At 37.7% G+C, this 27,461-nt stretch overlaps 1 protein-coding gene across 2 annotated transcripts; it reads left to right on the top strand.

Annotated features, from left to right (window-relative positions):
- The first annotated feature begins 2,433 nt into the window (after nucleotides 1-2,433).
- On the top strand, nucleotides 2,434-25,010 carry FBXO38 (F-box protein 38). Of its 2 annotated transcripts, XM_009573175.1 has the most exons (21): nucleotides 2,434-2,561; nucleotides 3,446-3,579; nucleotides 4,719-4,882; nucleotides 5,275-5,440; nucleotides 5,790-5,927; nucleotides 6,235-6,372; nucleotides 6,794-6,887; nucleotides 7,314-7,444; nucleotides 7,762-7,932; nucleotides 8,188-8,330; nucleotides 9,217-9,439; nucleotides 10,154-10,273; nucleotides 11,347-11,526; nucleotides 13,372-13,866; nucleotides 17,181-17,281; nucleotides 18,981-19,083; nucleotides 20,287-20,453; nucleotides 21,638-21,783; nucleotides 22,601-22,704; nucleotides 22,972-23,085; nucleotides 24,368-25,010. In XM_009573175.1, the coding sequence occupies exons 1-21, from the start codon at nucleotides 2,434-2,436 to the stop codon at nucleotides 24,544-24,546; spliced, it is 3,339 nt and encodes a 1,112-aa protein (XP_009571470.1). In that variant the 3' UTR covers nucleotides 24,547-25,010. The 2 variants fall into 2 exon arrangements, with proteins under 2 accessions (XP_009571470.1, XP_009571471.1); XM_009573176.1 differs by lacking the exon at nucleotides 13,372-13,866.
- The last annotated feature ends 2,451 nt before the right edge of the window (nucleotides 25,011-27,461 follow it).

Here is a 27,461-nt window from a genome sequence, read left to right on the forward strand (position 1 = left end):
CCCCCGCTGAGGGAACGGCGGCGTTTGGGCTGGCTGCAGGGAAGAGGGCTGTGGGGAAACCTGCTTTTATATCGCTTATCCAAGCAAAAATAAACTTGTTCTTTTTTTTTTTCTTCTCCCCATAAGGAAACACTCCTATTAAATTGGTGGTTGACCGTCCCTAGCTGTTCTCTCCGCGTTTTTCTCTAAAGCGGTCGTTTCTGCGGGGCGGCGCGGGTCTCCCCGTGGCTTTTTAAGCTTTCTAAGTTCAGTGTAGTAGTTACTGATCGAGAAGATAACACATCAAGCTGTTGTTTTATACAAAGACTCTCCTGAATTAACTGAATTGGGGAGAGCAGAACTGTTTTATCAGCTTTATTAAATATCAGCTTTATTAAATATCAGCTTTATTAAATATTAAAATTTGTTTTATCTCAGCTTTATTAGAGGGTTTTTTCCCTGCAAATGGGGTCAGCTTCCTAATGTAGAATGAGATGTTAAAGCTGCACGTTAGCTCAAAATAGCATCAAGAGGAGAACGTATTTTGCAGAAACTGCTGCCTCATAAGAGACTAGGTCATTGTTTTTCCCTTTTACTTCATGGCAGGAGCCAAACTAAACTACAGCCCAAACTTAAAGGGCAGGTTGTGCTCATTGTATTTAAATTGTACAGGATTCTTTCAGACTTTTCCCCGATATGCTGCTCTGTTAATATGTTTCTTTCTCTTACCTTATATCACAATCCTTTTAATGCTGTCTTTTAAATACTGCTGTATTGTGTCTGCATCAATCTAGAATTTTTTACGTTGTATCCTGCCCTCCGTTCAAATTGAGTCATTGGGTGACATTCACTGGGAATCCGTGTAATACTTGTTTTCATTGGAATCCAATCTCATAAGTAGTTTGAAGTCAATTTTGGGCTTCATGAAGTTGAACAACATTACAATGCAGTATTGTGAACATACAAAACTCTTCCACTGTGCACCAAAAAGAAGGGTATTATCTGTACAAGCAACAAACTCAGTGTCTTTAGCTTTGGCTGGAGAAGTCCCAGGAGTAGAGAGACATTTTATGCTATTCACGGGCAGAGGGTGCTAATTTAGTTATTTTAATATCACCATTTTAATTAAATTAATTATGAAAACACACAGTTGTTAATTTAAAATGCATACGAAAATGTGTGAAAGCACATGTTTTCCAATAATTAGATCACACTGAAGCTACCAGTATTTCAAATTTAGTGCCAGCATATAAATCATTTGTGTTGGAGAAGGCAAAATTTTTCTTTTTCATTTCCATGAGTTACTGTGTTTTTCTTCTCTGTTGCCACTACCACATAATGTGAAGCAAACACTGTGGTATATTTATATCACAGTGAATGCCATAACTGGCGCATCTCTGATAAGTTTTCCAAAATCTGTCTTTTTTAAAATTTTTTTTTTCCTCATCCACTGAATTTTGGTATTCAACCCGTTAAACAGGTTTACTGTGTTAATGATGCTTTACCCTATTTACCAGAAAGCATTCCTCAGCTAAATAGCAGTAGTGAAGGCATTTCTCATGCCGTTCATCTGCATGAGGTGTTAACTCAGTTATTCTAATGTTAACATTAAGTTCATATTTATTTTAGTTACTTATTTGTTACTTCTTGTAATCAATTTGTATGTTTTTAAATGAAACATGTATTATTATTATTTCAGTCTTTCTGTGCCTGTATGTGTGCTGCAGGAACAATGTAGACACGAACACATTAATTCAGTAAAGGGAAAGAGGAGAGGATATCCTGCACGTTGCTGCTGAGGCAAGGTCTTTCAGTTTTTCTGGGGCTTTGATCTTTAACTAAGCAACCTGAATATTTTATTTGGTATTCTAACCTCTAAGAAGAGCTAGTTTGAGCACCTTTAATAGGGTATTTTTTGGGAATTATCAGTAGGAGCCCATTTTTCCTAAAAGGAAAATTATTTTTCTGGTAGACAGAGGCTTTGGGGTTTCTGTTTCACTGGAATATGTCTAGAAGGTATTTGCTTGGTAACTTCTGTAGTCTCCGCACAGCTTTCCTGTGATTTGTCTTGATCAACTAGTGTGTGGATGGTATCTCTGAAGACATTTTATTCATGCAAAAGAATTGATCTCTTATTAAACCCGTGGTGATTTTCCTCTTTGTCAGTTTCCTTGAGCTCGAAGGGACTTTCTAGTTTATCTAATAATTGTCAGGTTGTGTCTGAGAGCTCATGTACAAGGCAAACTATACCTTGCTGGAAGAATTTTTCTGTTTCTTAGTTAACTCAATTCAGCTGTACTGGAGCTTGTCTTTATTGGCAGATTTTGCTGCTTTTTTTGGTAAACACAGCTTAACTGGTGTGTCCTCCTCTACTCTCTGTCCCTTTTCTCTTTCAGTTGCACTGAATTTACATGACATTGTGAACATTTCCTTTAATCAGAAATCGTTGTAAATATGGGTCCCCGGCGGAAAAATGTGAAACCATGCTCAGTGAACAGGGAAGGCTCTGAGTCTACCAAAGCTGATGAGCCAAAAGATTACATGAACCAACTCTCTCATGAAGTGCTTTGCCACATCTTTAGGTGAGCAGCTTGTCAGAAGTCAATTTATTGTTTATTATTATATTGCTTTCTATTTTTTTTCTCAATCTTATCTGCATTAATGCTTGTGTCATAGTATTCAGAAAGTGTAGATGTACCATGAGTGAACTGGTGGATAAAAACTGGATAAAAAGGGGTGAGAAATGTTTTTTCAGTCCAAGAATTCATTTGGATACTTTGAAAATTAATTTCTGTGAATGTAATGAATGGTAGAAGGAAGAAGAAAGAAATAAGTGATTTAATTCTGTTCACCAGTGTGGTGGTGGTAACAAGTGTTTAAATATTCATTTCAGTGCAGAAGTGTATCTCAGGTGTTACATAGTTGAGGTGCATGTTTTGAAATTGTTGCATCTGCTTCATAGTGTGTGGAAGGGAACTTGGATGAGTGTATAATCTTCCCTACAACACGTCCTTCTCCAAGAAGTTCACTCATGCCTATTATATTCAAAATATAATGTCTTACTGACAAGTTCTTTAAAAACAGTAGCTCTCCAAAATGTTTGCAAATTGAGCATGCTAGTATGTACTAGAAAATGAAAATACCTTTAATTAAACCACGTAGAAACTATTGTGGCAAATGGTTTGGTTAACAGTATTTATTAGAGAACTAAAGCATCTCTCCATTTTAATATTATATTTGTACCTTAAATATCCTATATTCAGTGTCAAAAATTGGTGAGTCATTCTGCTTAGCAAAATTTCACACTTTATTAGACTACGGTCTGAAAGTTGTGTTTGAATTAATGTGTTAGGTGTTAGAAATACATGAATTTGTGTAGTCATGCTTGGGATGTTCTTTAGTTTGGAAAAAGTCAAAAAGGATCCACCTTTGATAAATCAGAGGAGTGTTTTTTCCTCTCCCAAAGGTACCTTCCCTTGCAGGATATCATGTGCATGGAATGCCTGTCCAGGAAGCTGAAGGAAGCAGTCACTCTTTATCTGCGAGTAGTGAAGGTTGTGGATCTATGTGCAGGCCGTTGGTGGGAATACATGCCCACTGGTGAGTAATGCACTCACTCAAAATATGGCGTTTAAGTGGTATTGAGCAAAACTGTCTGTGCTATCCTGGTATTTATAATGACATAAGCAGGGTAAATTTTCAAAAGCAGTAAAAGGAGTTAGATGTTTAATTCCTTTTGACTTTTGTGAGATTTGGGTGGCTTCCTCGACTACGTGGTTTGGAAAATTTATCTGTGTCTGTGTTTGTATGTGTATATATATATATTGGATATTATTGTAGCAGAAACGGGGATTCTCTGTAGCAATCTGTAAATACAATCTGTGTTTGTCTGATTATTGTAAGGGAGTTAATCCAGGGGTTAATCCAAGAAGAGGCTGTTTGCATGCAGGCAGGAAAATATACAATGGAATGAGAGAGCAACTCATCTGCCAACACTTAACAATGTAAGAATAAATAAGTTTTGATGTCACACCTCAAGCCATCTTCAGATCAATAGATAAATTTGGCAACCTAGGTCAACCCTGTGAGTATTAGGATTTCTGTTGGATTTAAATTACACTGCTGGGATTTGTTGGGGGAGAGAGCTAGAATGAGTGAATTCTAAAAGTTAGAGGATCTGCAAAGTTAAATTGATTAGGGCTGATATCAGGTAGATGGTAGGTAGGCCTAACCTAAGATAGATGTAAACACAGGTAACTTACTAGTTTAAAATCCTTTTTATGTGTTGTCTTATGTTAGAATAAAATAATCCTTTGCTTTAAGAAACTGTCTTATTTCTTTGAGAATTGTGAACTGCGGTGAATAGTGATGAACTGCATATAAACTGATCCAGCTGGGCATTTTTGAGCCTTGTAGTTGATAAATGGAATTCAGGAAAGAAAAGCCTGACGGTCTGCAGAGGTGCTTCATCTGAGAAGGGAGAAAGTATAGTTAACCCTGTAGCCATGCAACTCCACTGAAGGAAACCTGTAGCAAGCCTGCAAAATTCAAGGCAGAAGAGTATGTAGGTCATGATTTCTAGAGTCTGGAAGGAGAAGAGAAGCTATTGCTTCACTGAGTACATCTTTCAACATTGTAGAATTTATACTACCATGTAAAGAGAACAATGTATTTGGCTTTCCCTTTACAACTAGGTGTCTGCTGTCACACAAATACCAAATCTGTTGTTGTCATCTTAGGTTTCACTGATTCCAGTTTCCTAACGCTGCTGAGGAAGATGCCAGACATTGAACAACTTTATGGTCTTCATCCCAGGTATCTTGAAAGACGCAGAGTCCGTGGCCATGAAGCTTTCAGCATTCCTGGCGTTTTAGAGGCTTTGCAGGCTTGTCCAAATCTGCTGGTGAGTGGTTAGACTCGAGAAAGAACCTCCTTCAGCAGCTGAGATGATGCATGTTAACAGAGCAGAAGAAGTGTGGCAGGGACTTACTGCTTACAGGGCTTCATCTTCAGACCTGGACTTTGTATTCAGATCTAGCTGTACAGAGTAACAGTTAATTCTGACCATATTTGCAAATGAGTACAACTTTTAGTTGCACCAGGGGGAATCGCAGGTGCTCTTAAGTCCAGAAATGAATTAAAACTCTGATGCCTCTGCTTTTAAAAAGACAAGTCTTGCCACAAATTTAAAGTGAAATAACACATTGCATCATGTATAGTATGTTATTGAGAAGTTAAGAGGATATTATTGCTTGAACTGGTGTTAGAGCATTTGCTTTGCTTCCTTTTACCCAGGGTGTTGAGACCTCTCATTTAGAGCTGGTGGAAGCTATTTGGACATACATGCCGCAAGTTCACATTTTAGGGAAGTTTCGTAATCGTAATGGTGCTTTTCCAATTCCTCCTGAGAACAAGCTGAAAATTCCTATAGGAGCTAAAATTCAGACTTTGCACTTAGTAGGTAAGTGTGGTAATGGTGAAGTAGTTGACTTTAACACCGGTGAATTCAAAGGCTTTGAAACTCTGCAAGATTGTAATTCATTTTAAGAGAGGGAATTAGGCATGTGGCATTTTTGAAATATTAGTTGCTGTATATATGATAGCAGGTCCAAAGGGCAAATTCTAAAAAACTGTGTTGACAAACTGAGGTGAAGAACTTGTGTTTAAAATGTTTACAGCTTTTTCTCACATGCCACATAGCAAAGGAAAGACTTCCTTTTTAAAGCCAGAATGTTAATCCAAAGAAATTTATCCTAGAGTTTATATTTTAAAGCTTGTTTAAAATGTTTGTTTTGTTTATGTATTATTAGGGGTGAATGTCCCTGAGATTCCTTGTATCCCAATGCTGAGGCACCTTTATCTGAAGTGGGTGAGACTCACCAAACCACAGCCTTTTAAAGATTTCCTTTGTATCAGCTTACGCACTTTTGTCATGAGAAACTGTGCCGGTAAGAGGGATTCATATATGGGGGGGATGTTTTAGCATGTAGGAAATCTAATAAATCTGTTAAAGCTGCATAAGCACCAACTGTAAATGGAAATCTTAGAATACAATATTCTGAAAACAGCTAGTGTTTTATTCATGGTGTTGGATAGAAATGTATCCCCCTCCTGTACATTATTTGGTGCTATGTAGTTCTGTTGACTTCCTGATCTAGATGGATATATGTGGACATTTTATAATTCTTTAACGTGATACATTCAATGTTGTTAAGTGAAGAACCTTCTTTGTCTATATTGGTTTGTTCTATGTAGGACCCACAAATTCTTTGAAGTATGTTCCCTTAGTGACGGGCCTGGCTTCTGCTCGAAATTTGGAGCATTTAGAACTGGTTCGTGTTCCATTTCTTGGAGGACTTATCCAGCATGTGGTAGAAGATAGCTGGAGATCAGGTATGAAACTTCTTATCGCTCATACTTAAAACAAACAAACAAATAAATAAAAATATTAGCAAATACTGGAGGCATGTGAAGTTTAGCTTTTTTGTCTGTAGCATATCCTTTCTTGATTATTATTTTAAAGGTATCAAGTTTGGAACTATGGTTTTGGTGCTAAATATAGCTCTGTAGTGAGTATTGTTTTGATCTTTTATCTGCAATTAACTCTTGACTGATAAGCTAACCTTCCAGTTGCATTTGTTGGTGAGTATAACTAGCAAGATTGGAGGGGACTTGGGTGCAAATATGTGTTTTATTGATTTGCTAAAAAAGATGTGTTTTGTTAATTTACTTGTCAAGACAACACTGGTGGAAATGTGTAAGGCTTAAAGTTGTGATCTGTGACTTAAGTGAAAGAATGTTTTTTATTTGTCAGGTGGTTTTAGGAATTTGCACACTATAGTTCTGGGAGCTTGCAAGAATGCACTTGAAGTGGATCTTGGCTACCTCATCATAACTGCTGCACGAAGGTATGGGCCTTTAGATCTTTCTTTTCCCCTTTCTCCTTTTTCAAAATAAGTATCTGAGTGATGAAGTCCAAGAACATGAAGAAGCAGAACAACCTTCAAAAACTTAAGGAATAAACATTTAAACTTTACATAACAGGAGTATTCTGTGGTTAAAATAACTGGAGTTGTGTCTGTTTCTGAATCATTTTGTGTCATAAGCTGCCTTCTTAGACCTATATCTGAAAAGTGTGGTGCTGTTAGTCTCACAACTATATAGCTATGTAACTGCCAAATATTGCCATAAAGATACAACAAATATCCTCTTAATCCTGCCATTGTTGAAAGAATATTTTCATTTTATTACAAGAGGGCATCTTCTTGAGTGGTTTCTATGGCAATTGTGTTTTGGCATGCCTTTTAATAGGAACAATTCTTAATTGCATTCAGGTTGCATGAAGTGCGGATCCAGCCTTCCTTGACCAAAGATGGTGTTTTTTCTGCTTTGAAGATGGCTGAACTGGAATTTCCACAGTTTGAAACTCTTCATCTAGGATATGTTGATGAGTTTTTACTACAGTGTATGACATTTTTTATATACATAAATTACTTGGCAAATATAAGGATTAAATAAGTTTGTGTTTTCAATCATTTTCTAAGAGTGATTAAGAATAATATTAACATACCAGATTGAGGCTGCTGATGTCACACAGCCAAAAATGTTTTTCTTCATTTCCTGAAACTCTTACTGAAATTGGGAAAGTCTCAGCTTTATTGAACTGAAGTAATAATCTCATCCATTTTGTCAAACTGGACTAAACTAGGGAGTTAGAAAATCATGCTATAAAAGGCAAGTTTCTGAAATTTACTGGTGTGTTTGCTACTATCTTTTTCATAGGTAAAATGACGAATGGAGACTTGGTGAAGTACGGCTTGGCTGATGTAGTTGAAAATCCAGGAATTATTACAGATATTGGTATGAAAGCTGTAAATGAAGTTTTTTCTTGCATCAAGTATCTGGTCATTTACAACTGCCCACATCTACATAACCCAAATAATTGGATCACAGGTATTGCACACCTTTGAAATTTTAGAGTTATTATATGAATTGCTGTGATATTAAAACAGAATTTTTCTGCTCATAATACTGCTTGTTCTATTTCTTAGTAAGTACAGTAGATGATGCTTGGTTTGGAACCATAATGATGCTGGTAACAGTCAGAATGGAGATACGGAAGATGCCTACTCTCAAATCTGAAAAGGGTGTAATGAAAAATAAGTGATATAGGAATCCTTCAGGAAATGCATCTCTTCTCTTCTGCAGATCATTCAAGGTGGACCCGACTGGTTGACCTCACCCTGGTGCGATGCCATGCGATAAAGCTAGATTCTTTTAGTCAGTTCATTGAGTTATTGCCAAGCTTAGAATTTATTTCTCTGGACCAGATGTTTCGTGAACCTCCTAAGGTGAGTCTTTCAAGGAATGGTTTTGCTTTTTATTGTTACCAGTTCATTGGAAATATGGTGAGCTCCAGCTGTTACGCATTCTTTTAAAAGTTGTAATTAATTAAATAGCTTGGTAAATAAATGACTTTGGTTTGCAGTTGCTATTACCATGATATATTAGGGAGAATGATGCTTCTTCTGCAGATGGGAGCAGTGGCAAGGTATGATCTTGTATGAATATGTGACCAGGAAATAAGACTCGCATTGATTCTGTGTTTCTGTTGAGGTCCCCGCTGCTACTTCATTTTGCTGCTGCCTTTTATATGATTTTTTTCACTCTTGGGGATCTGTTTAGAATGATCAGGGGTTTTTATGATTTTTGTAGTGGGTGAAATGGGGGTACTGTTCCCCTGTTGGAGTGCTTTCAAAGCTTAGGAATTTCATTTCTTCATGTTGTCCCCTCTCCCACACTGTAACACAAATCTTTGTAACAGCTGTTGTAACGTAATGAAAACTGCCTACGTAAAAAAGTGCTTCTTTGATCATTAATTCTATCTTGAGGCTACTGTGTTCTGGGAAGACTATATAATCTGCTATTTGTATTGACGTAATATGATCTCAAAGTAAATGAAATACAATTTAATAAAGTAAGATTACATGCTTTGTGGAGTTCCCTTTCATTAGGAGTTTAACAGAGTGTAAGTTGTCCGGGTTGCCAAACTTAAGATGGACCTCTGCAACGTGTAGCGTAAGGAAGTATTAGGGACAATTTCCCTGTTCTTCACGTGCATGTTTTTCTGCTGTCCTGGATACTACTGACAAAATGCTTCTTCTGTTGGCATTAGGATATGTTGTCAAGATAATGTGTCCGTGTTTTCAAATCTTAATAGCTGCTCTTTGTTTTCAGGGTTGTGCTCGTGTCGGCCTAAGTGCCGGCACAGGAATTGGTGTCTCATCTGCCCTAGTCAGCAATCAGAACTCCAACAATGACAATGACAACAACAATAACCACCAGAATAACAATAATCCGAACATCCACCACAACAATCACCAACACCCAAATGACCAGAATGAGGAGAATGAGCTGCGACAAGATGGTCAAGCTGAAGAGCAGCAGATTGCAGCTGAGGGTAATCTCTGATCTTTGTGAACCTTTGTAGGGAGTGATTTTATTTGCATTGCCACATACATAGGGTCCTAGAGAAGATATGAATATACATTGAAAGCTTGTTGTTCTTTCAGTTCCTGGTATGTAACTTTAATCTTTTCTGAGGGCTGTCTGCACATCTCTGATACCTGTGTGATAAAAGCTGTCTTTGTGTTGTATCAATAACTGTTACAGGCACATTACAATTCAATGATACGTGTCGGTACAGATGTTAGCAATTTCAATGTGTTTTCAATTTCATAGAGTTTCAATGTGATACTCAACTGTGGAAGTGTGAAGTGTTTTCTACGTTCCTTTGGTCAGAGTTGGGAGCACATCACAGTGTCAGATGGTATATTTTCAAACTTTCCCAGCAAAGGCAGAAGTCATTGGAGGGAACAAATATGTAAATCCTGGTTGTGCTGCTCACTGTAGTAGAACAAGACTTTTGAGGAGGAGTGGAAAATTTGGGAGAAGTAAACCCCAAAAGTTGGGCTGGGGCCTTGGCTAAAGAGACATAGAATAAATCTGTGAGAGACTTCATGCAACGTAGAGACTCACTGAAGGAATCAAGGCAGCTATTACTTATTTCTTGAGGATTCTCTGACTCTCTATGGGTGCCAGTTGAATTCCTCCTATGCTTATGGGCTCTGTTCCTTCTGTTTCCTCTTCTTGACCTCATTTTAATTTTTTTCAGCACTGAATGAGATGGAGGAGGTAGCACAGGAAGAAGGAATGGCTGCTGGGCAAGGCCAAAATGAGCTCCCAGCTCACAGCCAGGCTGTTGTTCCTATGGAGGTTGATGAAGAGCAAGCAGGTAACTCTGGTTTTGGAAAGAAATTACCTTTTGATATCCCCTTCTTGAGGGGTTAAATTTTTCAGTATAAGTCTGTTTTGGGATGGTTTTCTTCAGCTGGGTTGTCTGATGTGTTTGGAATAATGATGCTAGCACGGCTTACTGCTGTGAAGAAATTTATTCTGTTTTACAGTCCCCGGTTTTCTTTTGCTTATGGAGTAAAATATCTTAATCTTAAAGCCTTCTTTTTGTGCCCAGTATAATAAAAGACTGAGAAGGCCTGAATGAGCTTGTCATGTTCCAGTGTTGGTGTTAATGGCCTTACTACTTTCACTGCAGCATGTGGATTCTTTTTTGCTTTTTTTTTTCAAGCCAGAACAACTTGTTCCAGTGTTAATTTAATTTGTATTAGTGACATCGTTAGTGACATAAGGCAGTCTTGATTTCTTTCATAGCCACTATTTGCTGGACAACATAGTTTTCTACTAAATACGCCAACAACATGAAGTAACATACACGTATGCTGGATCTGTTCACTTTTTCAAGATAACTCCTGAAAATGTTATTTAACTTCATTTCTTGTGTTATTGACAGGCAGATAAGTTATTGTGATTGGCTAATGGCTTCTGTTAGTAGCTTAGAGAGGTAACTTTTAAAGCACATTTATACTGAAGCTTGATCATTCAAGCTTCTCCTTTCCACTTCTATTGGTGGGATTTAGAAGGATAATTGCAGATGTTCTGACTGACATTTCTGTCTTTGTGGTGGAGGTTTCAGGGACTGATTATAATACATAGTTGTGCAGTTACTATTGTGGAAGAACATTTAAACTGTTCTGAAGCAGAGAAACATTATAGAAAACCTGTGTTTTGTCTTACATTGTGACGCTCACTTCCAAACTAGAATGCTTTAATGCTGAAATGCAGTGTTTTGCTCTTCTCGTATTTGGATTTTAATGAGGGAGCCCCAGAATGGTGGCTAAATTGAACCAAATTAACCTCCTGTCATTTTTTCAAGCAGTTCCAAAAGTTCTTCAGCCCTTTAATCCATGCTTATTTTTACATGAACTGTTGGCATTCTTCTACTGTTTTCAGGACCAAGTGGCATTCAGCCTGTTGTGAAAGCAGCACCTATTACTGTCCATGATTCAGACAGTGAGGATGAGGAAGAAAACATGGGGACTTCAAGAGCCTGCATCTCTAACAGCATTGCACAGAATTACTCAGATGGAGAAGAGAAAAGCAGAGATCCAGTGGAAACTAGAGAACCTTCAGGTGTGGAATAGATGGGTTCCTGGGCACTGTTAAGCAAAATTTATTCTTAAGTTTCAGTCTTTCCATCTTGTTCAGTTTTATTTCTAGCTTTGTAAAAGGCATGCTCATTTGTTTGCCCCCTACTCTTTACTTCCTGTTAAAAATCTAGAATGGAGGTGTAAGGACACATCTCTCTGAGCTCCAATCACATAGTCACTGTACAGAAACACAGAAATAGCGGTGCTGCACTGCTTTGCACGCAGAAACCTGCAGCTCCTCTTTTCGATTTGCAAGTGCACAGAACTTACCACGTCTGTGAAGCCAAATTTGCAACTCTGTTGTCTATATGATTCATCTGTCAAAGCATTGCTGCTGAAACAAAATGTGACCATTGGGGCAAATGCGTGAGAGTCGTAGCTGTCTTTTGGTTCATGGGGGCCCTGTGGGAGTGTCCTGAAGGGGACACTTTAAGATCAACTTTACTTTGATGGGAGCTTTGGAGGTTAGTTAGAATTCTCAGGGTGATGTTTAGTACTGTCTTCTTCACTTCTGAGCAACACTTAGTATTATAGCCTGTGTGTATGTGTATGTATATTAGTAGTAGTAGTAGTAGTGTATATATATATGTATTATTATGACTCATTCAGAGTCAGAAACCTAGAACCTCATGGTAGTATGACAATTATAGAGAGACATAGAAAAGGACATTTCCTGTCTTTTGAGTTTACAGCTATAAGCTACACATCTGTGGCTCCGAGTCCTGGGTCCAATGCCATATGACATACGGCCTTTCAGCAAAAGAGATGATGTGCTATTTCTAAGTGTTTGTATTCTAAGTGAAGTAGTTTCATATGTACACAAGAAAGAAGGAAGTTGAAGTTGAATTGTAGCCTATAAGTAATTGACAGATGAAGTACATAGGGTATTAAGCCTTAATGAATGTTTGGCTAAGCAGTTAATATAAAAATCCTGCATTGTGAAGGCCTGTACATTGTGAAGTACATTGAGAAATGTACTGGTCTAGTACTGGTTTAATTTCTGCAAAGCCTAGGACGTACCAAAGCTGTAATGGATCAAGTGTCTTCCTATTGTAACTAGCATACTCCCTACACATCAGCCTCCCCTGTCATTTTAGTACATTTCAAGAAGGCTGGTAGTTTCAACTTGGAAATCTGTAGAGTGCTGTGCGTATAGTGCAGATGTCAGTTCTGGTCTGAGGGTTGAAATAACCTGCGTTTGGAGACAATTTGCATAAACTTTTGTAGTGCCAATAATGTTTTTTCGGGCTTGGTTTAGTGTAATTAGCTGGGAGGATTAAGACAGTAGACATTAAGTTCCAATTGTGATTTGTACACTATTCGCTATGGTTTTTTATTCATCTGTAAACTGAGACTACTGTTACCTATTGATACAGCTTTCCATACCCAGGAGGGGGAGCTAAGGATTGCTGTTGAAAGCATAAACTTTAGTCCTATCTATGTTACTATTTAATTCCTCAGATTTATTCCTCATATTTAAGAAAACAGAAGCCTATTATCAGTGTGTTTTTCATGTTTTTGTGCTTTGGCCTCTTTAACCAGTTAGCTGCTTTGTGAAAATATTAGCTTCTCTGGCAAATATGTATCTCATTTACTAACAAACACTCCAGCACATCCCTACAAAAATAACTGCAAGACATTTTAGAGATTCAGCAACTGCTAGAAATATTATTAATTCCCATAACACGTAAATAGCAGAATGGTCCTGACAAGATTTGGCCTCTAGGCTGCCTTCTGTTCTAAGTAGTCTCTAACAGAGTAGCACTTAGCATTTATTTAAACTGTGTATGAGGTTGTTTCATTGTTTTCTCTCGTTTAACTCTTCCAGTGAGCGGTAAAGGCAAGACACCACTGCGGAAGAGATGTAGTGCTAGCCAAGTGGGCCAGACAAAGCAGTTCCATACCGAGGAAAGCAGCTGTGAGAAAGGTTGTCAAGTAACAAGTGAGCAGATTAAAGCAGACATGAAAGCAGCAAGTGACATGCCTGAAAGGAACAAAAGCAAAGATTCATACCCAGGTTGCAGTAATGCTACTGGATCAACGGGAACATCCAGCTCCTGCAGTGCTGTTTCTCCTAGCCCTGACTGTGCACAGACAGCTCATAGCCACTCTGCTGGCACCAGTCCAGCAACTGGAGATGAATCCAGGCAGTGTGTCTGCTCGCCTTGTAAAAGTGAAGGTTCCAGTGAGAGGGAGACCGAGGAGAGCTCTGTTTGTTCCAGGTGTTCCTGCTACAAGCCACAGGATGCACAACAGAGGACTAGTGGGTGTTGCGGTGGGGATTGCCCATCCACAAGTGGAGCCTGCAGGAATGGACCGAATAGCGCTGGGTCAGATTTTGCACTTAGGACTCTGCCAAACTGTGGGCCTCCAGGAGAGCCAAGTGATGAGAGGACTAATGGGAGTACCTGTGGGCCTGCCAGGGAGGAGGAGAGCACGGGCTCCCAGCGAAGGAGCTGTGAGATGGAGTATAAAGAAGAGTATCCTCGCCGACCACTAACAAGAGCTAGAAGCAAGCTGTCCCATGTCCCTCTGGTGTCAGAGTCAGGTATGACCTATATGTATGTGTTAATTTCTGAGTAAACTACTGTGCTGGCATGAGATGGTATTGAACGACAGCAACACCCACAGATAATACTGAAGTTAAGCGTGAAGTTATTGTTTAATAATTTAAAACTAGATGGTTTGTCAAAGGGACAGAATATTGATGGAACAAAAATGGCTGACTTTGCTGCCATAGCTAGGTAAAATAACAGATCTCTCTGAAAGACTGCCAGTGACTTTTTTCTCCATGCAAGTATTTCTGTATGTGTTATCCGTACATACTAAACACTGTTTGATTTACTCATTTGAAAACCAAATGCAACTTCTTTTGACAGCTTCTCTCTTCCTGTGAAGGCTGTTATTCATTGAAACATAAGACTGTCTCCCTCATTAAAATTCTCCCTTTAAAAGGAAGAAGACAGCAGGTACGCTCAGATCTTAGCAAGAAGGCAAAAGTTAATAACTGATACTTTATCAGCCAATAAAGAAAGCCATAATTATAATTGAGCCAAGCTTGTGCACCTGCATATTGGATTCTGCTTCCAAGTGTGTAAGGCATGGTGATCAAACTCATTGAAAATTGTCTTTTTATTAAATAGGTTCATGCTTCACATCATGTAAAACAAACAAAACAATAAAATAAAAACAAAGTCCTGAAGGGCTAGAATGAAGCCAGAAATGTTGGGAGAAAAGAATAGATGTGAGAGGGGAACTTGCTGTTTCTTCCAAATATACTTGCTTTCCAAAATAATCATTTTAGTCTGGCATAGCACACTTTTTAATCACCTCATATATCCAGGATTCTTTGCTGAGAATATCTGGCAAGTAAAATGAAACTGAAAAATGAAACATGCTATTTACTGAACTGTATGCATTGGAGGTAGAAAAGATTGATAACAAATTTGTATCTCTGTTAACATGGAGTGATTCAAACACAGTATGTCCTAGTGTCTTTCCAGTTTATCTTAACGTTCCCAAGTGTTAACGAAACCTAAATCATCTAGGATATTGTTCTGTAGCTAGATACATCTCAGATTGAAGAAATGATCTTGCTATTAAATTTAAAATGTCTGTTTTCTACCTTGCTCCATTATAACTAGTAATTAATCTACAAAAATCAAAAGAAAATATTTCCTCTCTGTCCTCATCCATTACCAAAACATGAAGTGAAGTCAGTCAGATCTAAGTATTAAATTAAGGTATCTTTCTGAAAGCATCTCTGTTTTCATGTTTCACTTGTTAGTCAGGAAAAAGATCTGTTCTGCTTGTGGAGAAAAATGTCTCAGTATTTCCTATATTTAGCTTACTAACAGTCAGAACTGTTTTCCCAGCTCCATGCAATTATGTGTGTGTCTTTATGCACTTATTTTCCTCTTTGAAGCATCAGATATTAGCTGATACTTGAGGCAGAATATGAGACTTGATGTGTCATTTTTATCTTTTAAATCTGTATTTAATACATAGGACAGTGAGGCTGCTTCTGCCTGGCTGTTACAGTGCTTTTCTTCACTAGGATAGGATATACAACTCATTAGAGTATAACCTGAAAATGCTTTGTTACAGGGTTGGAAATGTTTTTACATAAATAGTCTAAAAAGGTGCCTTGAATATGACTGCTTTCTATTATTCTAGCATAAATGACATTGTGGTTTTCGGCTTCTGTAACAAACCTATGTTTGACAGTAGAAGTATTTTTTTTCCCCTTAAATTATTTACTTATATTAAACAGTGGAACAAGTCAAATATTAAAGACAGTGAAATTTTAAAAGCATTATCACCACAGACTAGCTGGCTAAAGGACGACTCAAGTGTGTAATTTTGATATTTACTTTAGTAAAAATGTAAGCCACGCTTTTTCTTGTAATAAATGGGGATTTTTAAACGTGTTTTAGTTTGCATTTGTAGTGAAGCAAGCTTTTCACATTTTAAAATGCATGTTATGCTAAACCTTCTGTAAAGATTTCTTGACCTTAGGCTGCACCTTCAATTCAACACAACAATTCAACACAAAATTGGAAAGTTTTTCCTATAATATAGCTAGGAAGTATTTTACTATCTGTAGACACTCTAGGAACTGTCAAAAAAATTCCCTGGGGATGATGATTCATGGGTGCCACAAGTTGAGTTCTTAATATTACATCTCTCAACCTGTGGATCCCCTAAAGCAGTAGCCTGAACTCTGGAACTCATAGGCCCACTGAATGTCATATGTTAATTAATAGTTTACATGTATTGGTGGAATTTGATGCTATTAAGTAGGAAAAGAGGTATTTTTTTAATGTTAATGGCAGAACAGCATGGAGTAGTTCATATATAGTTTCTAATATTTTGCACTTCTATCTTGATTATGAATCTTTGCGAACATGCCATATGTTTTAACAAAAAAGTAAAAGAAAACTTAATTTTAGGAAAATAATTTCTCATTTCGATCTGTTAATCACAGAAAACTGATTGTAGGGCATTTTTGTTCTCTTAGTGTAGGAAGTGTAAGGGTGATCATCTATCGTCATTTCTTTTGAAAGCCTCATCTTTTAAATCAAGCAGGAATTTGATGTCACTGCTGCATGAAATGGAGTAAGCAGCAGCTTGGGAACATCGAAGTATTTTATACCTGGGCATCCTTTGCAATATTAGGAAAAACTTAGTGACAGTTATAAAGAGCAGACTTACAAGTAGTTTGAGATTATTTCTACTGTTTAAAACATTAAAACTATTTTGGTTCTTGTGTTTGTCAAGAATGTTCTGTTTGCTGCAGAGAACCAAATGTAACCTAAAAATTCATCTTCTGTTCTTTTCTTGGCTCTGCATCTTTCTGTGATGTTGAACTTGTAAGGTTCAGCATTCCTGTGTTTTCATCTATAAACAGCATACCCCCCGGCCCAGGTTATTTAGTGTGAATGATTCTGAGCAACAAACCTGAAAGTGGTTTTTGTGCAAGGAAAAGACATATAGTTGTTTTCAAGCCAGACAGGTATTTTGATCTGCTTATGTAAGAAATGTATGTTCTTATTGGATGTTTTCAGTTAGGGAATGCCTCTATTGTTCTCCTGAAATGTAAACAGAGGAAAAATTTTTCTGGTTTTCTGTTTCCAGAGGTGGCCAAGCCAAAGCCACGGCAAACCACAAAGCGGAAAAGAACAGCTGATAAGTCCACAAGTACAAGTGACCCAGTTATTGAAGATGATCATGTTCAAGTAAGGTCTTTTTCCTCACCTGCTATGTATTTATCAGCTGGGGATGCTCATGAACAATGATGGAATTATACAAGCTTGTCTTCTGTGTAGAGCCAGATGAGTTATAACTGATGTTGCTGCTCTTTCTGGTCTTAACCATATCAGGAAATTTCTGTTAGGTGCAGTGTTACACTGACTGGCCTGAGAAGAGCAGCCTGAGAAGAGCGAAGTATAAGCTAAAGCTAAACTTGAAGTTTGTCAGATGCTCATGGCTATAGTGCTGCATGAAGTCCTGCTGTCCCACAGTGTCTTTCTTGATGTGCAGGGAAAAATTTATTCTCTGGCATTTATTTTTGAAACAACCGCATAGGCTACTGCTGTTAAAAGAAACATGGGATATATAGTTATTTCTGGACACAGCAACTCAGCTGTTACTTTGCAGGCTGGAGGTTCTCTTAGTATATAAATAACATGACTTAATTCTTCTGCAGTGAAGATCAGTCATGGAAGGAGAAATCGCAAGGTCTGGCTTACTGTATTGGGGCTGTTTACCCAAGGCTCATATTCTAGCCGAGCATGAGATTGCTTCAGAGGGTGACTCTGACAGCTAACTTAAGCTTCTCTTCTGAGTTCTGCTGTAGAGGAACCTGCCTGTGTTTATTTTCCTCTCTCTGTCCAGTGAAGAACTTAGCCTCACTAATTTAAGATAGCTTTTGTGAATGTGTCCCGTAATATTTTTCTGGTTACTAGGATGCATTACAGCTTTCGTGATCAGCATAAAAGATATTTTTGGGTGCATGATTTTTCTTCTTAAAATATGCCGTTTTGAAAGAACAGTATTGTGATTTTTAATTTTTTTTTTAACTACCTGTTACAAGGAATAGCTTAAATTGCTGGAACTTAAAGAACCCATTGCAGAATGCTTCTTTTTTCTCTTTACGTGTGTTTACTTTGTTTTAATAGAACTCTGTTAGTCTTCATTGTATAATTGGTCAGCTTCATCCTTGAGCTGCTAAATTTTGCTAGAATTTTTAGTGATAAAATTTTGAAAAATTCAGATAAAAAACCAAAAAGATCCTTTCTTATGACACTTTCTTATTACATTCTCCTTGTGCTCATGCTACTGGAAATGATTCTGCTTATCTGTTTCTTGAGCTTTATGCGTGCTTTATTTTTCTAACACTGATAGTGGACATAGAGGATTAAATAAGTTACGTATATAACTTTCAACCCTCCGTGTGAGGTTTTCCTCTGAGATAGCGCTGGTAAAATACATTGGTGTGGGAAGTTCAAACCATGATTCTCTGCCATACCTTCTTTCTGTGTTTAAACAAGAGTTACTGTCTAGAATTGCCATTTTTGTCATCGTGGTTGAAAAATAGAAATTGAATAGTAGAGGGTTTGAAGTTCCTGACAGATGATACTTAGGTTTTCTGATAGAAATTGTGCTTTCTGATATGACTCCTCTTTTAATCTTGTGAAGTCGTACTTCTGCATTTTGTGATGTTGCTGGTCAGCAGGAAAAAAAAGCCATCAGTAGCCTACTCGTCTCAAATACCTGTTGCGAACAGAAGATGTATTATATTGATTACTATCCAGTTAATATCCTTCTGTATTTGGCAGTATCTTTTAAAATTCAGTATATTTAATTTTTTTCTCTGTTTTTACCTGTCATAGATTATTTCTTTTTTTTTTTTTTTTTTTTTTAATTTTTCACCAGGTACTGACTTTGAAATCCAAAAACCTTGTTGGAATCACCTTGACCAATTGTGGAATAACAGATTTGGTACTGAAAGACTGCCCCAAAATGATGTTCATACATGGTATGTAGTTAATGTCATGCGTACCTCCTCCATCTGGCATTATTAGAAATTTCTGAAAAAATTAAAGTCAGTCCACTGCTTATTTTGTATTCATCAGCTGCTTTGCTACAAGTCAGACTGATGCTTAGAACACCAAATATTACTGTTTCTCAATTTGAATGCCTCTTTCCTTATAAGTTGTAAGAGGTATAATAAAGATTAATATCTGAAAATCAACAGATTAAATTATATGACAGTTAGGAAGATGAGATGTTTATTAAAGAGTGATAATACAATAATTGGAAATTGATGAAATGAGTTTCAGAGTACCTTGTTTTTTCTCTCTGTCATGGTTTAACCTGGCAGGCAGCCAAATACCACGCAGCTTTCCACCTCCGATGCTTTCCCACAAGGCGACAGGAGCCATTAGTGAACAGGGCATATTGCTTCTCAGTTCTGGTAGTTTATTATACCGAAACCAGGACACTCTCATTTCTTCCTGCTTCCATAGATTATTTAGCTGACATGATGATACTTTCCTCCTTGACATGATAAAAATCTGTTTTAAATTATGGCACTTAAGCTGCTTTAGATTCACGTGCCAGAGTGTGTGCTTAGTCCTGTATTGAAGCATTGGGTCATTTATTGTTTTCTGCAACATCGACACTAAATAACATGTTTTCTTCTGAAATGAGGTTATCTCTACTTAGCAGAGAATGAAGAAATTATTTCTTTATTTATTCCAGAATACTTCTCAGAAGATATGTTAATTTTTAAGTAAATTTTGATTATATGAGCAGGGTTACTAGAAAGGAAATAACTTACTTTTACATTGTGTGGCTTCACAATACTCTGCATTTGATCTGATTTTCAATTGTGGCATTCCACAGACCATTTCAGGGGGCTTTGTGAAAGGAAACAAAGGGAGAAAAAGGTTATTGTTAGATTAAATTTGACGTGGCCTTTTAAAAGGACTCTTCTTACAAGTGCACAAATTAAAAGTTTGATCATAATGTGGAAGAAATGAACAGCTAGTCTATTTCTTCAATATACTTAAGTTGCCAGCTATCCAAACTACTTCAGTAATTGTCTGTTACTTACATTACTTGTTTGCCTTCTTTTGAAACAGTTGGCTTTGAAAATCTCTGACAGAAGGCTCCTAGGGTCTTCTTAGTATTGTATTTCTTTTCTTTTCTTCTAAAAATTTTGTTTGCTGATTTATAGCTACAAGGTGCCGTGTATTGAAACACTTAAAAGTAGAAAATGCACCAGTTGTCAATCGGTTTGACTATGCCCAGTGCAAGAAGTTAAACATGGATCAGGTTCTGGATCAGATTCTCAGGATGCCACCGGAAAGAAACCGAATCATTTATCTTCGTCCAATGCAGCAGGTACACAACCGACTTTCATTTAATCATGAACAGATCTGAAGTTCTGCTGTATTCTTTCACCACTTTTGGCTTCAAGTGTTTTTCAGTTAATGCAAGAAATGTAAATGTTACAATAACACAATTCTGAGAAGCTTGTTTATTAAAACTTTATCCCATCCGGGCTTTTATTGCAGAATCTGGAACTTAGATGATGCTGAATTTTAAGATTAACGTTACCATCTCCAATATTCATTGCATTAGAAGATACTGTAAAAAATCATGATGCGTTGAATTCCTTCCAAACTGAATAACTAAAAGTAATTGTAACTGTAAGAACCTAGATGCTAAGTCAGATTGTAGTTGTGTATAAGCAGAAGTGTGACATAGGCATAGGTATCTGAAATCTATGTCCTATTAGATCTAGTAACAGCAGTTAGTGTTTTGAATACTACTTTGCTGAAAGCTGCATCCTCTTTTGATGCTAAGCAGTGTTGCAAGACAGTTGTGGTACTGGAAGCAACCCTTTCCTCCCCCAGATTACGTGTAGGAGATGTAAGCACTGACATTTAGTGAGTTGCTGAGGTCATTTGACAAGTAAATAAGAGAGCTTCATTTAAGATCTGGAATGGGTTTTTGACTTTATCTCTCTAACCAGAGCGTTCTGAATTGTACTGTGATTCTGCTTCTCTTATGCAAAGTAATGTTTTTTCTGGCTTGGTTTGCCTGACCAACAAGGGAAGGCTGATTTGATATAAAAGCTGGCTTTTCTTTGAAACCAGATCTCCTGCTTTAGGTCTTAGAGGACAGTGGTAAGACTATTAGGAAAAAAAAAAAAAGGAAGAAAAAACCCCACAAAAAAACCAACCCCTCCCCCCAAGCCAGAGACAAATTCTGAGAAAGTGAATGTAGTTTAGACCATTATGTAATTTTATGAAAGTTTACTTACATATTGGAGTGGCAAAACACATTAGAAAAGAGACATTTCCCATCAAATTCCACTGCTTGAGACGATTCATTGGCAAAGCTGCACTAGGAAAGTTTTAGTTTGCTTAATCATGTATTTGATTATGTATGCTGCTAAAATTTCTTTTCACTGGACGTTTTCCCCCAGAATTTGGGGGGTTGGGTAGATGTCTGCTCTTGACTCTAAAATCACATCTCTCTGTTTCTCTTGGTTACAAGTCTTTGTTCGCTGCCTTTCACAGGTTGACACCTTGACTCTCGAGCAAAAGATATTTAGTGGCCCTTATCCATACCACATTTGCATAATTCATGAATTCAGTAACCCACCTAATGTCCGCAATAAGGTGCGCATTCGGAGCTGGATGGACACAATAGCAAATATCAACCAGTGAGTACTTGCCCTTCAGTTACTTTAGAGAAAAGGTATTCAATCCTGATTCAGCAGCTGCAGCTTCAGTCAAGCTGTAGACTTCTGTTAGCCAAATAAAAAAAAAAAATTGGTTTATTGACTAGTGAAGGTTGAATTCTAGATGGTGCGATGTAGAATTTCAATGTCAAGATGTATCTAATACGAAACGTAGATTAAATAAACCTAATCATATGAAAAATACTGTAGAATTCTCCAGTTCTATTCCATCCAGCAGTACTGCAATTGAACATTGAAGAAGTGAGGATGGCTGAGGAATATCTTCGAATCTGAAAACAAGTTTCTTTTATTAAAAAAGAGAAAGACTGATTTACTCCAAGAAATAAGAAATAATCTTTCTGGGGAAGATGATGTGCAATCAGTACCAGCTCCTTACTGAGGAGCAAAAATTCTCAGCAGCAGGGAATTGTATACAGTGGCTCTCATCCAACTGTTTTAAACCAGTGTTTTTGTTGTCCTGGTTTTTCACTAAAATGCCTAAGAGAACAAATTTACTTCTGAAGTTTTGTTTAGTTGCAGCTATATTGGATTGTTCCTTACAGATAGAAAGCTATGCTTAATTGGTTTATCATCTAAACTGTACAGATTCTCTGTGGTTACTTTAAAAAGCTAAGGGATTGCATACTGAGTTTGTGTGAGGGTCTTGGAGGAGTGTTTCTATGGATTCAGGCTCATTAAAGGAAAGGTTGGGTAATAGGATTTCCCATTTGGTTTTTCTCCCACCCGCCTTCACATTTCCTATCACTCCTGGCTGTAATCTCTTTCTCCTTCTCTCTAGAGAGCTTATTAAATATGAGTTCTTCCCTGAAGCTACACGAACCGATGAAGACCTGAAGAAATACACTAAGTATCCTTGGGGACGAGATATTTACACTCTAGAAGGTGAGCGTTTATAGAGAGATGAAAGCTGATGATCCGTTTTTTGCTAAGATAGGTAACTTTGCATCAAGTTACGAGAGATGTGAATAATAATTCTTGTGAGGGAAGTGGAGGACCTTTGGCACAGGGTGGGGGACTTGAAGTGAGAAGGTGCTTTTCCTGCATAGAGTGGCTGATCTATTAGTATCAGTGAATTTTACTTGATGAAGAGTGCTGATGCTGCAGGAGTGACATTGTCCTCTTTATATCCTCATCCTGTCTGTCTTCTAGGCATTGTGGATGGTGCCCCTTACTCCATGATTACTGACTTCCCATGGTTGAGATCACTGAGAACAGCAGAGCCAAACAGCTATGCTAGATACGACTTTGAGGATGATGAGAGAAGTGAGTAATCTTTTTTGATGTGTTCAAAGAATTTTAACGTGTTGCTTGGTCCCAAGCTGACAATGCATTCCTTTATTTTTCAGTTTTCTAATTCTTACGCTATTTTTGGTAGACTATAACTAATTACTTGTAGCAGTGTTGGGAGCTGGATGAGGAGGGGGTCCAGTAGAGGAGAGGGCCATAGAAGTACAGCAGCGTATTGACCAACTGAAGACCCCTAATACCGACAAAATCAGAGAGGCAATCTGGTGCTTAGCCTAAAAATGTGATGGGTTTGTCATATCCGGAAGAATGAGTGCATTTAAAACACACACAAAACTAATGTTGTGATGTGTAGTCCCAGCAATGCATGTTCTGTGAAATTTACTGGCATTACTGCTGAAAGCTCAGCTGTACTACTGCCTCTGGCTTTGCTTTATGAAAGGTTGTTAAAGTAGGCTGAAGAGGGAACAGCAGAGAGAATTGAGACTCACAGAAACTTGGGAGAAAAGAGGGAAGAACTGGGCTTGAAAACTGGAACAGAGGTGATGTGGCTTAGAGTTTAGGATAGATATGCCTTTTTCTATTTAGGAGCTTGTCTTATAAAATATTATAGTGGGCAGTTCCTAGGGCTCAACTAAGAACCTTGCTTGGTAGTAGGGAAAAATAGGTTCTTACACTTAATTAGGAAAATCTTGGAATCTCCTTCATTAGAGGTATTTTTAATTGACATTGTTTTGGATATTCTTATCTAGCTCCAGTTCAAGGGGATGAAGCTCAAGAGGACGAGGAAGAAATCTTTTTTGGCTATACTTTTCTCTGTTTTTTTTTAATTTTATTTTTTATTTTATTTGAAACTGATTCATAGACATAATGCTTGTAGTTCAGTATGTAGACTGAATTACAAAAAAATTGATATGTATTTGATTTAAAACAGTAATTAGATTAAACATGATGTTGAAGTCATAAAAAATAAAGAAAAGACTGCTGCTTTATCCTTAATTGCTCTTGTTTATAAAACATTTAAGTGATCACTGAAATGGATAACCTGAAAGCATGTCAGATAAGTCTCAGGGGGAAGGCTTTGTTATGTGCTGGGATTCCCTTCACTTGCAGACATACGGACTTTGCGTACAATAAGTATTGGAGCTAGCAAAAGGTTTAAATATGGGGAAGACAGAATACCTTTTCTGCTTGAATAATATTCCTTAAACGTGGTTGCTCAATGGAAGATTTTTCTGTTTGCTTTGTGAATTTCTTTATAAGAAGGAGTCTAGTTTTTATTCTTATGTGCCTTCCACAGCTACTATTTATGCACCGCGAAGGAAGGGACAATTGTCTGCAGACATCTGTATGGAAACAATAGGAGAAGAGATCTCTGAACTGCGCCAGATGAAAAAAGGTGTATTCCAACGTGTGGTGGCTATCTTCATCCATTACTGTGATGTCAACGGTGAACCAGTCGAGGATGATTACATTTGAGTTGGATACCTTCCCTGACCTGTCATCTCTTCCTAAATTCTGATTGGCACTGCTGGCCAAGAAAGCAGATGGATTCTTTCCGAATGCAAAGCATTTTCTTGAAATGCATACTTTGCAGTTGCTCTCACAGTTTGGCAAAGAGTATGTAGTAAATGTATAATGAAAAGTAAAAATTGTATACTAAGATTTGTACATAGAGGAAACAAAAGAAAAACTTCCTAATACTGAGACTTTATTTCATATGTTTATACAATTTAATTTAAATTCCATTTTAATGAAGGCCAATAATTAGGAACAGGGAAGACTATTTGAATTTTTCAGCCCATACAATTCATAGCAGTATTTTTTTTCTTATAAACAAAATCTCATTTGCTGTGTTCAAAAGAGTCATCAGAGTCTCTTTTAATCTGTGCCTTTTTCTCGAGCATTTAAGAGTCCAGTCTGAGTAAACCTGTTGAGCACAATCTTTGTGTCTTGTGTGCATTTTTCAAGGAGAGAGAATTATTCTACAGCTGTTGCAAAGAAGGCCAAAAGCAGGGAAAAAGTAGCAGAGTTGGTGATCTGTGGTAGTTTCTAGAGTTCACTAAAAACATGTTTTGGGAAAGAAAAAACCCCACATTTAGCACCTTGGAAACAGAAGATATGTTCTAAAGTGTTTTGTACCATTAGATTTCATTTTAATAGCGTATTTGACTCTATAACATGAAAAATAAGTTGCTAATTGTTGGTTCCACTCTCTTTGACATAAATCTAACATACTAACCGTCTGAAAGCTGATTTTTCCTTTAAGACAGGCAGGAAAAGGGATGTGTAATTCCTTAGTTGTAGCTGTGTCAGTACAGGATCCATCTGACTCAAAACAGTGAGCTTTCAGGCTGATTCATGCTCACTCATGAATGCAGATTTTCCATACAGTCAGTAAATACTGCTGCTCTTTGCCCCTGAATACTTCTTTTTATTGTATATAGAAAATGCTTCTGGTTCCCACAGTATCCCTAGATGTTTTGTATATATATCCAGAATTTGCTGCAAGTCCAGCATACAGGTATAAAAATGCACAAGTTAGTATTAAACTAGCTGGCTTGCATGCTGTTAGTAATGTGCCCTGTGGGGGTGGGAGACCTCTTAAAGGCTAATTTGCTGTGCTGTGAAACGGTGTCTGCATGCATACACAGCTGTGACTGCACAAACGCACCTTTAGATGTGCCATACGATCAACTATGGCCCGATCTGTCATTCATGCTTTCTGAAGTTGCAGAGTTACCAGCCTAACGTGACAGTTTACTAACTTACTGTGGTAAAAGCTGTAGAGCAGATTAGTTTGTACCATTTTACAATCTTACAAATTATTGTTAATGATTTTAATTCTTTGAACGTTGGTATAAATGTGGCTAATGGGGATTTCTATGATGTGTAGCTCTGTAGAATTGAAGGGGCAAAACTGTTCAACACAGCAAAGCCAGTGTTAGTTTTCTCTACGTCTGTCCCTCTGTGGAAAGTCTTGAGGTAATGTGGAACTAGAAATACATTAGATAAGAGGGAGAGAATGGTGCCTCATGGAAGGAGCAAGAGATTTGGTACAGTAGCATTTTCTCACATGTGCTCTCTCTACTCTAACTGGAGGTGAAGTCCTAAATACCAGATAATGATGTGAATGCTGTTAAATTTGGTTTAATGCAGGACCAAAGTTAATGGTTTAGTTGTAACAAAGATATTTAACCATAGATAACATATTCAGTGATACTCAGACAAAATGTAATTGTGACCCTTCCTAGAAGTGTTTCAAGTAATCTGAGTCATCGATTCAGTCATGTTTATCATTTTAATACAGCATGTACAGGAAAATGTTACTGCGTTTCTGGAGTATTGTACCAGATCTCCATCTGGTATCTCTAACTTTAGCCTTTTGAAGAAGTATTTATACAAATAATGTACTTATTTATATTCAATATTTCTTTCTGTAAGCAATTGAACCTTGCAGTAGTTTTAACCTCTTAAACATTACACCCATTTTACACATAGTGCTAAGGTAGTAACTAAGTTCATTGTGTCCATCTCATGAGAACTCTGGGTGATTGAGATTGTATCTGGGATCTGGCCAGGGAACCTGCTCTCTTCACTAAGTTCAGTATCTGAAACTGAGGAAAGGAGCAACGCAGATGAAAAGAATTGTTTTCCTGCTCAGCCTTCATTAGTAAAAAAAAGAAAATAAAAAAAAAATTATTACTAGTACATGAACGGGTATAGTTTGTGTCAGCAGGAGCTGCTGTACAAACAATAATTTGCTTGCCAGTCCCTGGCTTCAGCGGTGTTCTGCTGGTGGCGAGCACACACACTCAGTGCTGCATCAACTCCCAGGTGAAAACCTGTCCCAGCTGTACGGGCTGAAAATGTCTTGATTTGTCTTCCATTGTGAAGAACAAAAAGTTGCAGTTGTCATTTGGGTTTCTGATTTCTGCTTTGGTGGGTCCTTGAGTCACTGCACTAGGGGATGTGTGTTTACAGTAAAGATTGCTCTGACATCAGCCCAAATTTGCTGACGGGGTGTGCAGTAGTCATGAGTGTTTTCTTTTGCAAGTTGTTTTTGATTTTTTCAACTGAAGAGGGCTAACTACATCAAGCAACTGTCTGCAAGAGCAAGGGAACCGAAACCTGGTAACGAGCGTGAACTCGATTCATATACCCTTCGTTTATGTGCTAGGCTGTCTCTGAGGCTTTCGCACGACACTAAACCTTGTCCTGTGAGGGTTACTTCTCCTTTGCAGACTTGGCCTAACCAGTGTTAGTATTTGAGCTCTCTGATTTGAATTTTTAAGGTCGTTTGCCCGTCAACTCCAGCTGAAATGGTCAGATTGGTTTCGCGCTGCGGCAGGGCCATGCGGCCCGTGGTTGCTTGGCTTGCTCTGGCGACGACC

The sequence above is a fragment of the Fulmarus glacialis genome, unplaced genomic scaffold, assembly GCF_000690835.1.
Source record: "Fulmarus glacialis isolate BGI_N327 unplaced genomic scaffold, ASM69083v1 scaffold37612, whole genome shotgun sequence".
Taxonomy (NCBI): Eukaryota; Metazoa; Chordata; class Aves; order Procellariiformes; family Procellariidae; genus Fulmarus; species Fulmarus glacialis.

Bases quoted from the DNA above. Each gene is read 5' to 3' on its own strand.
- FBXO38 (XM_009573175.1), top strand. From the start codon at position 2,434: ATGGGTCCCCGGCGGAAAAATGTGAAACCATGCTCAGTGAACAGGGAA. The intron at 13,867-17,180 runs GCGCTGGGTCAG...TTCTGTTTCCAG, and splicing joins CTGCAGGAATGGACCGAATA to AGGTGGCCAAGCCAAAGCCA. The intron at 19,084-20,286 runs GTATGTAGTTAA...GCTGATTTATAG, and splicing joins CAAAATGATGTTCATACATG to CTACAAGGTGCCGTGTATTG.